At 42.9% G+C, this 13753-nt stretch overlaps 1 protein-coding gene across 2 annotated transcripts in view; it reads left to right on the forward strand.

Annotated features, from left to right (window-relative positions):
- Nucleotides 1-4902: 4902 nt before the first annotated feature.
- Nucleotides 4903-13753, forward strand: part of FGD4 (FYVE, RhoGEF and PH domain containing 4) — a 236590-nt gene continuing 227739 nt past the window's right edge. The window contains exon 1 of one of the 2 annotated variants that reach the window (XM_043881495.1): nt 4903-5512. In XM_043881495.1, coding sequence (XP_043737430.1) covers nt 5236-5512 — 277 coding nt within the window. In that variant the 5' untranslated portion in view covers nt 4903-5235. The remainder of the gene's footprint in view (nt 5513-13753) is intronic. The other variant, XM_043881496.1, reaches the window with a different exon arrangement.

A 13753-nucleotide genomic window follows, 5' to 3' on the forward strand; every position in this document is an offset into this window, starting at 1 on the left:
GTTCCATCCATGTTGCTGCAAATGGCATTATTTCCTTTAAAGTTCTAACTCTTTACCATGACATACAAAGTTCTTGATCTGACTTTACTTTTTCTCCAGCTTCACTTCTCTCTTCCCATGCCCTGTAAGTGCAACTTTGTCTCTCTCCCATCCCCTTCCTCTTCTGCCTTTCTCTCCCTTCTGTGTCCTGCTCCTTACACTAGGGTAACTATTTATCTCCTCCACCAGGCCAACTTTTCACTTTGAGGTCTCCTTTAATTTTGACATCCTCTAGGAACTTGAAACTTGAGGTTTCAAATTGGGTGACCCTCCTCTAATCTCATGGAATTACAGGCTCCATGATGCCATGAACCATGTTCTTTAGAAAGTAACTGCTTTATTTCCAGTTTCTAAACAATTTTAAAAAAGATATTGACTGATCACTTCCCTTTAAGGAACAACAGTTATCAATATAAGTACAAGCCAAACATGTACCTTGACAGTTTCAGTTGACACCACAGATTTGTGCAAATGTTCTCAGAAGTGTATACACATATATATGTATATACTTTATTTTAGGGCTTCCCAGATATCACTAGTGGTAAAGAACCTACCTGCAATGCAGGAGATGTGGGTTCAATTCCTGGCTTGGGAGGATCCTCTGGAGGGAGGCATGGCAATCCACTCTAGTAGTCTTGCCTGGAGAATCCCATGGAGGGAGGAGCCTGGCAGGCCACAGTTCATAGGGTCACAAAGAGCTAGACACAACTGAAGTGACTTAGCACACATGCATTTTCTTACAAAGGCTATTAATATATGCAATACCTGGTCAAGATACAGACATAGAGATTAAATTGTGAAGTGAAAGTCGCTCAGTTGTGTCCGACTCTTTGCAACCCCGTGGACTATACAGTTCATGGAATTCTCCAGGCCAGAATACTGGAGTGGGTAGCCTTTTCTTTTCTCCAGGGGATTTTCCCAACACAGGGATCGAACCCAGGTCTCTCACATTGCAGGCGGATTCTTTATCAGCTGAGCCACAAGGGAAGCCCAGAGATTAAATTAATATATTATAAATTATGCATATACACAAACAATTGAAATCTCAACTTGCACCAACTCAAAATATCATATTGTTTACCAAGTTTCTATTAAAATAAATATATCATCTTCAATTAGGTCTTCTTGAAATTATCTTCTGTATTGTGAACAACAAAAACAAAAAACAAGGAGCATCATTCATCAACCAGATATAAAAGGGTTAAGTCACAACTCACTGCAGTTGGCTACCAACCCTATTCCCTAAGATGAAATCAGGATGAAAAACAGGATGAGCACTCTGTGCAGAGGATAACAGGCCTTTAAATAGTTAGATGTATATCTCAGAAAGAATTTAAATTACCGGATTCTTGCATCTTTCCATACACAGAGAAGCCCTAAAATCATTACCTTAAGATAGCTCTTCTTGGTGACTACTGTAATCTTTTACCAAGATGTATGCATGACTATGGGCTTCCCTGTGGCTCAGACTGTAAAGAATCTGCCTGCAATGCAGGGGACAGGGTTGGATCAGGAAGATCCCCTGGGAGAAGAGAATGGCAATCCTCTCCAGTATTTTTGCGTAGAGAATTCCATGGAGAGAAGAGCCTGGTGGGCTACAGTCCATGGGGTCGCAAAGAATCAGACACGACTGTGCAAGTCACACACACACACACACACACACACACACACACGACTACATGTATATCCTAGGCAAAAAATTCATAAATATAAACTGGCTCCTTCCCGACCTCTTCAGAGAAGTTTACTCAGTTATTGACAGACTGTCTCCTGGGCTATAGTCTTCAGTAAGACTCTGAATAAAACTTGAAACTTTTAAAATTCATTGTTGTTGTTCAGTTGCCCGGTCGTGCCCGACTCTTTGCGACCCCATGTACTGCAGCATGCCAGGCCTCCCTGTCCCTCACCATCTCCCGAAGTTTGCCCAAGTTCATGTCTATTGCATTGATGATTCCATCCAGCCATCTCATCCTCTGACACCCTGTTCTCCTTCTGCCTTCAGTCTTTCCCAGTGTTTCATACCGTGGGTTTTTCTTTAAGTCAACAATTTTTCAGCCCCTAATACTACTACATAAAGTCAGTATAATTCATGCTTTTTAGTGACCTTTATTATAGTGACCTTTAATGATATTTACATAAATTCCTACTCAGTGACAGCATCAAATAACTAATAAATTTATAATTCATTTACTGAGGAAATAACACAATTTATTATTAAAGCAAGAGAAATATTTTTCTTTCTCTAGTGAGATTAAAATGAGTGAATCTGCTATAAAGTGTTGATTTCTCTTAAATTCTAGTTTTGGAAGTGATGTTCTGCCAACAGCTGAAATTGCTTATTGATTCATATTTTTTCTCTAGTGTTCCTTTTTGGTTTTATCTTATTTATTAGGGACTAGACCATGACTGAAGCGACTTAGCAGCAGCAGCAGCAGACCAATCTGAGACTGGTTATGTTAAAATTAAACTAGAATTAAGAGACATAATATATACATAATTTTTGCTACACTAGAACATATAAAGATAATATTTAAGGAACATGCATTAGTTCATAGTCTTCTTATGCATTTTGCTAGTCTGATTTTGTGTTAATTCGCAGCAAAGGGGTGATTCTGGGCTGCCAGCTCCTCTCCAAACAGTGGCTCCATCATGGTTGAGGGCTCAGGTTCTCCCACTGGCCCCTTTGCATTCTAGGGGGCAGTTGGAGAAGATATCCAGTGTGCTAAAGTCAGGCCTGAAGGTGACACACATTACTTTTGCCCACAAAACTTTTTGAAGAATTTAGTTAGGTGGCTCCACCTAACTGTAAGAGAAGATTCAAATCAGTCTCTTAGTGTGCCTAAGGAAAAAGATACATGATTTAGTCAGCATTCAGCAGTGTCTCAGTCACGGAGACATGGCGTATAAGCTGCTATGTATTGCATGCATCTCTGTATTTCAGGACCCAGCACAGTTCTCATTCAATATGTGGTAATGAATTGCTATCGGACTTTCTGTTGGCTATATAAGCAAATAAAATAGTACATCGGGACTATATCATCATTTATAATTATTTTCAAAAATTTTGTTCTATTCTAGCCTATAATAACTTGAGATCAAGTAAAGTTATGTTGACCTATTTCTTTAATGTTGCAAAAATGTAGTCATCAAATGCAAAGTCCTTTAGAAATGGTTTCTATCAGAAAATAATAAGCATCATAACATCTAGAGGAAATGTCAGATGATGTATGAATGCCTGAAAATATGACATCCACTGTTGTGAACTAATATTATCTTAAGTAATGTGAACAACTTGAGCCAAGAAATAGAAATATGTATAATATAAACAAGTCAAAATATCCAAATGAGGAAGCATTAAACTGCTGCCTTACATACCTCTGATAAGATCTTTTTGCCCCATATCGGTATGTTTACTGCAGTTCTCCACAGAAAGAGTAAGCACCGATACTGAATAGTAGCAGGGAGGCAGTTGGGGGGTACTTTTCATCAGTAGCCAGTTCTCTAAAAGAGAAGATTTCCATCATCTGCTCACTTAAAAACAGGTTGCTCTGAAGTAGGTTGCTAGTATGGTATTATTGATTGCAACACCACCTTCTTTTTTTTTGCTCCCATTCCACATTGCCTTTTTATTGAACCAAATAAATTATGTTAAAAAAACCTGCATTTAAGTTACAGTTAACTTATGCATACGGAGGTAAAAACTCTTTCATTATTTATATTTGAAAGCACTTGTTTAAATCATTTCTGAAATCATATAGTGTAGTAGATAACACAATTACAGAGGAGTAACAACAGTTAGTTACAATACAGTGATACAGGGATAATAAATCCAAAGGGAGCAAAAGCTCCTTTTAACAAGGTCTGAATGGACGCATTAAAAACTATGCATGTAGTTTCTTCTAAAAGGTACATTTATTGGAGTAATGGCCAAGGAGACTAAGACAGTTGAACTGCTTCCTGAAAGGCTTCTTGAGGAGGACTGGGTTATGGGACATACATCGGGGAGATGGAAGAGATGTTACCTGGGTGAAGGCCCATCTGAAAAAAATGTGGGGTGACTTCCAAGGTGGAGTGATGGCTGGGGAATTCTTTCTGCTTCAGCTGGGATACTTGGAACGCTGCTCTTTCACCCTCTATCTCTGTGGTTTTGTAACTCAGCCTCTTCATTATTAATGAATTCTAAAATGCAGGCAAGCAAACCAATGAAAAAAGTTTTCAATTTACTATTTAGCTGAAGCTTCTAAAAAATGACTTGACAAATTAAAGGATTCTGAAGAGCATTACTAACGAAGCCCCAAAAGTGTTTGTGGTGATGGAGGGGCTGATGCTCTTCAGGAAACCTGTGGATCGTCAGCGCCACCTTTTCTTTTACATTCACTCACCTTTTCACCTTTCTCTGTCTCGATGCTCCCGGCAAGATTTTTTGGTTGAGTGAGATAAGGCCAGACTTTGCGGCAGAGCCTCAGGTAAGCATTCTAGCTCTGCAGTACCAAGTGACCCAGCATAAGTTCCGCATCTCAGGTTCCTTATCTGAAATACTTACCTCACTGGGTAGCTCTACAACATAAGTAAGATCATTATCAAGGGCTCAGTAGCGTCTTGAGACACACGTGTGACCCTTGTGTTACGCGTCTGCGAGGATGGCAGGCCCTGTACAGAGTTCAGAGTAGCTGTTACTATCTCTTCTTTCCTCCGGAGCCCAGTGCGTGTGCCCCACCGGTGAGCGCGGCTGACCTTCGGAGCCCTCCAGGTCTGCGTCTGCAGGTGAGCGCCCCGTTGGCTCCAGTCGGCCGGTGGCGGGGGAGGGGAGAAGGAAGCGGGAGGGGGGAGGGGGAGAGGGAGGGGCGGAGCTGCCCGGGACGCTCCCGGCGGCACCGCGCGTCCTGGGCTGCTGCCCGGGAGAGACGAGGAGGCGGCAGCAGCAGTGGCGCCCACAGGCCGAGCTCTCGGCGCTCTGGGGGATCTGCCGGTGATTGGTCCAGAGAGGAGGGGGTAGCGGTAGCCAGAACCCGCCGCTCTAGCGGCGGCGTCAGGTGAGAGCGCTAGCCGCAGAGACTCGGGCGTGGCGGCTACCGCACAGGGAGTCGGAGCCAAACTCTCGGCGCGGCCTTGCGCGTCCTGGGAGGAAGGGACGCGGAGACACTTGCAGACGACTCGACGCAGAAGTTGCCCCTGTCGAGTCGCACCGAGCGTGTCATGCAAGCGACGCCCCCCTGGGTCAGGTCGCCCCTCAGGTGCCCGCCGAGCGCGCGCTCGCGGCCGGATGAGGGCGGGAGCGGGCGCCGAGCCGCGAACGAAAGCGGTCAGATGAGCGGCGAGGGCGACTATAACTTCAGGCGGGTGGCGATTCGGCGGAAGTCCAACCCCTCCTACCTGCCGCTCGGGACCCCCCGACCCTGGAGTCGGCCGTCGTCGCACCTGGCTTGGGCCGAGTCGGCCACGTCCAGGGGCCAGGCCTCGGCAGACGCCTCAGGTAAGCGTCTCGGGAGGTAAGGGTGGGCGGGGGCGTTGTCGCAGGTGAGTGACCGCCTTTGCTCGGCAGGTGCGTCGGGTCCGCAGCAGCCTTGGGAGCCGGCGCCGAGACCTTCCCGGGGGCCCGCGCCGGTCCGCCCAGCCACTTAGCTAATTGTGTCCCTTCCCCCAAAGGGCCTAGGTGGGGGCCCGCCTGGCGCCGAACTACCTGTCCTGGAGGTCACTCACCAGGGAATTCCGGAAGTAAAGGATAACTTTAAAAAACAAACAAAACCGTTTGGTTAGGAATTAATAAGACCTGTTTTCTACATACTGAGGTTTAAGTTTTTTCGCTAAATTGCTTCGGGCAGACGTTGTGAATGTTGTGAATGCGGCAGGCTAGATCCACCCTGGTCCGGCAGACGGGTTTGAGTGACTTCGGACCAGCAATGCTGAGTGCTCTAGTTTTTCCCTTTTGAAAAAGACGCTTGAGTCTGAAAAACTGCAGGTGTCTCAGAAGGAAACATATTCTTACTATCAAGAAATTGAATTTTATTGTGTTTTTGTGTTGTTAAATTAAGATGATCCGTAATGTGGCATTTGAATTCTGAATTCTCATTGACTCTTAGTCTTGGAAGAAATCCTCAGACTGACCTATTCCAGCCCACAATTTTTCTCCTTCTTTCTTTAAAGGCATTCTGTTCTCCCTAGGCAGGCTTGAAGCTATGTAGGACACGCCAGGGATTTTTCTCTTGAATTGCGAAACTTTTCTTTAAAATCCCTGCCCCCCGTTTTGCGCTCCTACTGTGAAAAACCAGAGATGGCTTGTATGTAGACCAGTTATGAGGCAGAAACCTTGTTTGAGTAGTGGAAATAACAATTCTTTTATTCACTTACACTCACTTTATTCTTATTAAGCAAAGCTGTTATGATGGTTTAAATGTGAAGTATTGGAACTTTAAAATTTTTCTCTGTCCTTGTCCTGAAGCTGTAGTATTCACAGGGCAGAAAAACATGATGGATGATGACTTACAAATTTATAGCTACATTAGATAAGGGAAGAAATAATGATGTGAGAAAATACATAAGTGAAAGTCGCTCAGTCGTGTCCGACTCTGCGACCCCGTGGACTATACATATGCTGTCCCTGGAATTCTCCAGGCCACGATACTGGAGTGGGTAGCCTTTCCCTTCTCCAGGGGATTGGTAATTGAATCACAGTGCTTTAGCTGTCAATTTCCTTATCTTCAAAGTGAAGACTGGTGAAATAATCTCTAAAATCTCTTCCAGATTTAGGTGTGAGTCACTCTAAAATGAATAGAAGAGGATTTTCTTTCATTTTCAGTGAAAATTCATTACTTTGTTTTGGAGTTACTATTTATCAATTTTTAAATTGAGTTACTTGATTTCTTAATCATCAGCAGTTTTCAGTTTGAGGGTAAAGGGATCCAGTTTCTTTACATCATTATTACTTAAAAATCAGTTCAGTTCAGTCGCTCAGTCATGTCCGACTCCTTGCGACCCCATGAATCACGCAGCACGCCAGGCTTCCCTGTCCATCACCAACTCCGAGTTTACTCAAATTCATGTCCATCGAGTCGGTGATGCCATCCAGCCATCTCATCTTCTGTCGTCCCCTTATCCTCCTGTGCCCAATCCCTCCCGGCATCAGGGTCTTTTCCAATGAGTCAGCTTTTCGCATGAGGTGGCCAAAGTACTGGAGTTTTAGCTTCGGCGTCAATCCTTCCAATGAACACCCAGGACTGATCTCCTTTAGGATGCACTGGTTGGATCTCCCTGCAGTCTAAGGGACTCTAAAGAGTTCTCCAACACCACAGTTCAAAAGCATCAATTTTTCGGTGCTCAGCTTTCTTCACAGTCCAACTCTGTGACCACTGGAAAAACATGACCATACATGACCACTGGAAAAACTATAGCCTTGACTAGACAGACGTTTGTTGGCAAAGTAATGCCTCTGCTTTTTAGTACTTAAAATTACTGTTACTTAAAATCACATGCTTAGTTTCAAACTCTGAGTCGGTGAACAGAAGTTGAATTTCTCTCCTAGAAGTAGGAGTGAGCAGTCTGTAAACCATTTCTACAAGGCAGCTGTGCCTTTAGAAGAGTCCTTTCTTCTTTTCTATTCTCTTTTTTCCTAAGGAGAAAATCCAGAACACTTTTTTTAAAAAATTGAGGTGGAGAACCTGCAATAACTTTTGTAGATCTGTTAGGTTGTCTCAATGTTGTTTAAAGAACTCAAAAGTTTTTGTTGCTGTTATTTTCAAGGTTGAAAATTAATTACCATGTGGAATAATTGTTTGTCTTTACCATAGTGTAATCTGTATTATCTGTTGGAGAGTGATCTAATGTTTTGCAAAGTAGTCTGAAACTATTCGGTTTGGTGAGATGAAAACATTTTAGAAATTGCTTCCTTTTTTGAGTCTTATCTTCCTCCCTATGAAGTTTTATCTGTTATCATTATATAAGTAAGATCCTCCCCTCATCAAAAAGTAAACCATGTTTAAATTTCCAAGAAATGCCAATTTACTCTGTAGTACCCAGAAAAGTATTTATAAATGAAAACTACAACATTTAGACCCATTGCATATGTAGTAGATATTACTCATAATTGAAATGTTACTTTCTCTGTTGAAGAAGGAACAAAAACTGAAAGGTCAAGAATGTAGAGAATTCAGTTTAATGATCTTGTGTTATATTCTATGATTGTGAAAGCCATTATTTTTAGAGTTCTCTGCTTTTTCCTAAAAAAGAAAAAGACAGAAGACAGTCTACTGACTGCATCTTCCATTTATATCTGAATGGGAATGTCCTCATCCAGGTGAGGTAATTAAATTAAGATATAGGCTTTGGGGTCATATAGCGCCTGATTTCAAGTCCTTACACTGCCAGTTGTATGAACTGAATCAAGTTTCTTAATTTCTCAGTTTCTTCATCTGGACAGTGGAGATAACAGAACTTTATAAGATTGTGGGAAGGATAAAGTAAGCTTATACTGATGAATGTCTGACACAAAACAAGCAATACAGCACATAAAAAGGAGTCATTATCCATCTGTTTCCCAAAGTCTGGCGCTGGGACTGGCACATAAGAGACACTGTAACTACTTCGGATGAATGAAAATCCTTCTCCTGTGATGTTCATGCTATTTATTGAGTGCATTTTCTGTACTAAGAACTGTGGTTTGCGATACACATATAAGTATGTATGTGCGCGAATTTATTTCACAACAATTTTAGTAGATAAGGGAGTATTATGCTCATTTTCCAGCTAAAGAAATTAAAACCCAGAAAATTTTAGTAATCTTGCTTGGAATCTTAAACTAGTACTTGTTAAGCTAGTTTCAAATTCATGTGTGCCTGGTATTAAAGGCAGTGCTCTTACCACACTCACATAAAGCATGTAATTCCATTATGTTAAAAACATATATTTAAAGGTATATTTTATGCATACAGTAGAATGAAAATTTTCTTATTTTGTGTGTGTGCATGTTTTTTTTTTGTTTTTGGTCCAGCTTTTTTTCTGTTTTCCCTTTTTTCTTTTCCATAGTCTGAATATCCAAAGCCCTTGGGGTTGAGGGAGAGTTTATCTATTGAATATCATTGAAGGTAGCTTATCTCCTCAGTTATTCCTTAGTTTTATGGGAATCTTGAAGAATCTTTATTGAAGATGATTTTCTGTAGAAAATATATTTGCTTCTGCTTCCAACCATGGCCGCTTTGATTAGCCAAGCATTTCTCAGACTTGAAGAATGTGTAAATTTAGCTCAGGTTTGCTGAGGGAAGATCAGCATTGTTGTCATTAATTTTTCCACTTAGATTTGGTGTAGGTTTACAGACTTCTCTTGGATGGAAGGCAGATTTTTCCTGAAAGTGAAAGTGGCTCAGTCTTGTCTGACTCTTTGCAACCCCATGGACTATCGTGGCCAGAATAATGGAGTGTGTAGCCTGTTCCCTTCTCCAGGGAATCTTCCCAACCCAGGGATCAACGCCAGGTCTCCTGCATTGCGGGCGGATTCTTTACCAGCTGAGTCACCAGGGAAGCCCAGGAATACTGGAGTGGGTAGCCTATCCCTTCTCCAAGGGATCTTCCCAACTCCAGAATCGAACCGGGGTCTCCTGCATTGCAGGCGGATTCTTTACCAGCTGAGCTCTCAGGGAAGCCCTAGGCCATTCTTTTTCCAAGGTTGTTACAGTAAGTCCTTCGTTGTGGGTTCCAGGTTCAGTCCCTTTCGAGTTTTACAAGCTCAAGACCCACGTCCTATCCTACCAGAGCGGAAGTTCCTGGGCTCTAGGTTCTACCACCTAGGTTTAGGTTTATTGGTTTTTTTCTTCTTTTTTACTGTTGTCCTTAGGAATCTCCTTTGTTTTCTTGTGATTTCAGCAATGCATTTAAAAGTATATCTGTTGTAATTTATTCAACATCTGGGTCCTTTGTGGTCAAGGGCTTTCCATACAATTTGATATGCAGACTTCCTATAAGTAGATTTCCTTTTCCCAGTTCTCACCCTTGTTAGGATGGAAGGCAGATTTTTCCTGAAAGTGAAAGTGGCTCAGTTGTGTCCGACTCTTTGCAACCCCATGGACTATAGAGTCCATGGATTTCTCCAGGCCAGAATACTGGAGTGGGTAACCTGTTTCCTTCTCCAGGGCATCTTCCCAACCCAGGGGTGTTTTTTCAACACATACTCCAATATCCTGTGCACTTTTTGAGGACTGACTTTTACCTTTGTTGGAGAAGGAGGGATGAAGATTCAGGTTATAGCAGTAAGAGTAATTGTAGGCTTCTCTGGTGGCTCAGCAGTAAAGAATCTGCCTTCAATGCAGGAGACACAGGTTCCATCCCTGGGTCAGACAGGTCCCCTAAAGAAGGAAATGGCAACCCACTCCAGTATTCTTGCCTAGAAAAATCCCATGGACAGAAGAGCCTGGCAGGCTATAGTTCATGGCGTCGCAAAAGAGTTGAACATGACTTAGGGACTAAACAAAACTGTAAGAGTACTTGTTTTTATTGAATGCTGGTTGTGAACCAGGACTGTTTGTGTTTTACTTATTCTTATGACAGCACTGCAAGATAGATGGTATTATCATTTTAAGGGAAAGGGAAAATCAAGTTTCAGTGCTCTACAACCAGTCTAACCTTCTGAGAGAGAATTTGAACCAGGTCTCTCTGATTCCAGTACTCACATGCTTATAATACTAGTTCTTAAGATTTTTTAGGGCTTTGGAGGCAAAGTGCAGTGCAAGTACTGTGTTTCACATACGTTAGGGTTAATGTTGTTTGTTTAATGAATGCATATTATATTTGAAACAGTGATCTAAGCAAACTATGTAAAGATTTATAATAAAGTGGTAATGGTGATCTTATCAGTTATTCTTAAAAGCTGCTTAAGATTGACTTTGAAATAAGAAAAGTCCTTCAGAGGAGCAGAAACCAGGAAGAGTTTTCTTATTTCTTGGAAGGCCAAGAGCAGTTTAAAGAGTAGTCAGTCGTCTTTCAGTGAGTAGCCACACTAACTTGTGAACCTGGGAATGTTGAGAGAGTTTTAATCCATAATTACCTTTCTGCTTGCAGAAATGCTGCTTGCCCAAAATGTAAGCTCTTCTAGGCACATATCTTCCCACCCTTTTTATCCACTTCCTGCTTAGCCCTCTGCTCCCCTTTGTTCTTATTCAGTTGCTAAGTCCGGTCCACCTCTTTGCGACCCGATGAAGTGCAACATGCCAGGCTTCCCTTTCCTTCATTGTCTCCCAAAGTTTGCTCAAACTCTTGTCCATTAAGTCCATGATGCTATCCAACCATCTCATCCTCTGCCACCTCTTCTCTTCTTACCTTCAATCTTTCCAGCATCAAGGTCTTTTCCAGTGAGTCAGCTCTTCGCATTAGGTGGCCAAAGTATTGGTGCTTCAGCTTCAGCATCAGTCCTTCCAGTGAATGTTCAACATTGAATTCCTTTAGGATTGACTGGTTTGATCTCCTTGCTGTCCAAGGGACTCTCAAGAGTCTTCTCCAGCACCACAGTTTGAAAGCATCAATTCTTTGGTGCTCAGCCTTCTTTATTGTCCATCTCTCACATCTGTACATGACTACTGGAAAAACCATAGCTTTGACTGTATGGACCTTTGTCAGTGAAGTGATGTCTCTGTTTTTTAATATGGTATCTAGGTTTGTCATAACTTTTCTTCCAGGGAGCAAGCATCTTAATTTCATAGCTGCAATCACCATCCGCAGTGATTTTGGAGCCCCCCAAAATAAAGTCTCTCACTGTTTCTACTTTTTCCCTTCTATTTGTCATGAAGTGACATGATGCTGAATGCCATGATCTTCGTTTTTTAAACGTTGAGTTTTAAACCAGCCTTTTCACTCTCCTCTTTCACTTTCATCAAAAAGTTCTTTAATTCCTCTTCGCTTTCTGCCATAAAGGTGGTGTCATATGCATATCTGAGGTTATTGATATTTCTCCTGGCAATCTTGATTCCAGCTTGTGCTTCGTCCAGCCAGCATTTCGCATGATGTACTCTGCATATAAGTTAAACAAGCAGGGTGACAATATACAGCCTTGATGTTCTTTCAGTATTTGGAACCAGTCCATTGTTCCATGTCCAGTTCTAACTGTTGCTTCTTGACCTGCATACCGATTTCTCAGGAGGCAGGTAAGGTGGTCTGGTATTCCCATCTCTTGAAGAATTTTCCACAGCTTGTTGTGATTCACACAGTCAAAGGCTTTAGCATAGTCAATGAAGCAGAAGTAAATGTTTTTCTGTAGCTCTCTTGCTTTTTCTGTGATCCAGTGGATATTGGCAATTTGATATCTGCCTTTTTTAAATCCTTTTTTAAAGCTTTTCTAAATCCAGGTTGAACATCTAGAGTTTCTTGGTTCACATACTGTTGAAGCCTGTCTTGGAGAATTTTGAGCATTATTTTGCTAGCGTGTGAGATGAGTGCAGTTGTGTGGTAGTTTGAACATTCTTTGGCATTGCCTTTCTTTGGGATTGGAATGAAAACTGACCTTTTCCAGTCCTGTGGCCACTGCTGAGTTTTCCAAGTGACAGGGTAGAAGGACGTGCACTCCTCTTCTCCTATGGCAACTCCAAAATTGCAGCTAACCATTGAATAACCATCGACAGGAGAATGTTGGATGCCACCAAAAAAAACATACCCCACATCCAAGGACAAAGGGGAAGCCCCAACAAGATAGTAGGAGGGCCGAAATCACGTTTAGAACCAAACCCCATGCCCGCCAGAGATGCTGTGAGGGCTCAAACAAAACCTTGTGCACACCAGGACCCGGGGGCCCCACAAGAGACTGAGCCAGACCTGCCTTTGAGTGTTTGAGTGTCTCCTGCTGAGGTACAGGTCAGCAGTGGCCTGTGACAGGGATGGGGCTCTCACTACAACAGACCTGGGAGGCACGGCGTGTGAGCCCCAGCATAGAGCCACTGAGCAGAGTACCCACAAACTGGCAAACAGTTATACCAAAGAAGTTCTTGCACTGTTGCGAAACTTCTAGGGCCCACAAGAGATTTCCCAATCTGGTGATCTGGCAAAGGGACTGAGAACCTCTGGAGAATTTGACTTTGAGGGCCAGTGGGATTTGATTACAGAACTTCCACAGGACTGGGGAAACAGACTCTTGGAGATCAGAAACAAAACCTTGTGTGCATCAGGACCCAGAAGAAAGAAGCAGTAACCCCACAAGAGACTAAGCCAGACTTGCCTGTGAGTGTCCAGGAGTCTCCAGTGTAGGCATGGGTTGACACTGGCCTGCCGTGGGTTCAAGGGCACTGAATACAACAGCCCCGGCATAAGTCCTTCTGAAGGAGGTTGCCATTACCTCTGTCATACTGAGGCCAAACTGCAGGGAGGGAACACAGTCCCACCCATCAACAGAAGATTGGATTAAAGATTTATTGAGCTTGGCCCCAGGGCTTCCCTGGTGGCTCAGACAGTAAAGAGTCTGCCTGCAAGGAGAGAGACCCGGGTTGGATCCCTGGGTTGGGAAGATCTGGAGAAGGAAATGGAACCCACTCCAGTATTCTTGCCTGGAAAATCCCATGGACGGAGAAACCTGGCAGGGTACACACCATGGGGTGGCAAAGAGCCCATCAGATTAAGACCCAGACTTCCCCTTTTCCTGGGTATTTTTCTTCTGCCCTCCTAGAAAAAAAATCCTTCTGAATTCATTCCTGCCAGCCACCTCAACTTCTTGGCTAAATTTCTCCTTGTATTTCCTGTGCCTGCCCCA

Source organism: Cervus elaphus, chromosome 22 (genome assembly GCF_910594005.1).
Source record: "Cervus elaphus chromosome 22, mCerEla1.1, whole genome shotgun sequence".
Taxonomy (NCBI): Eukaryota; Metazoa; Chordata; class Mammalia; order Artiodactyla; family Cervidae; genus Cervus; species Cervus elaphus.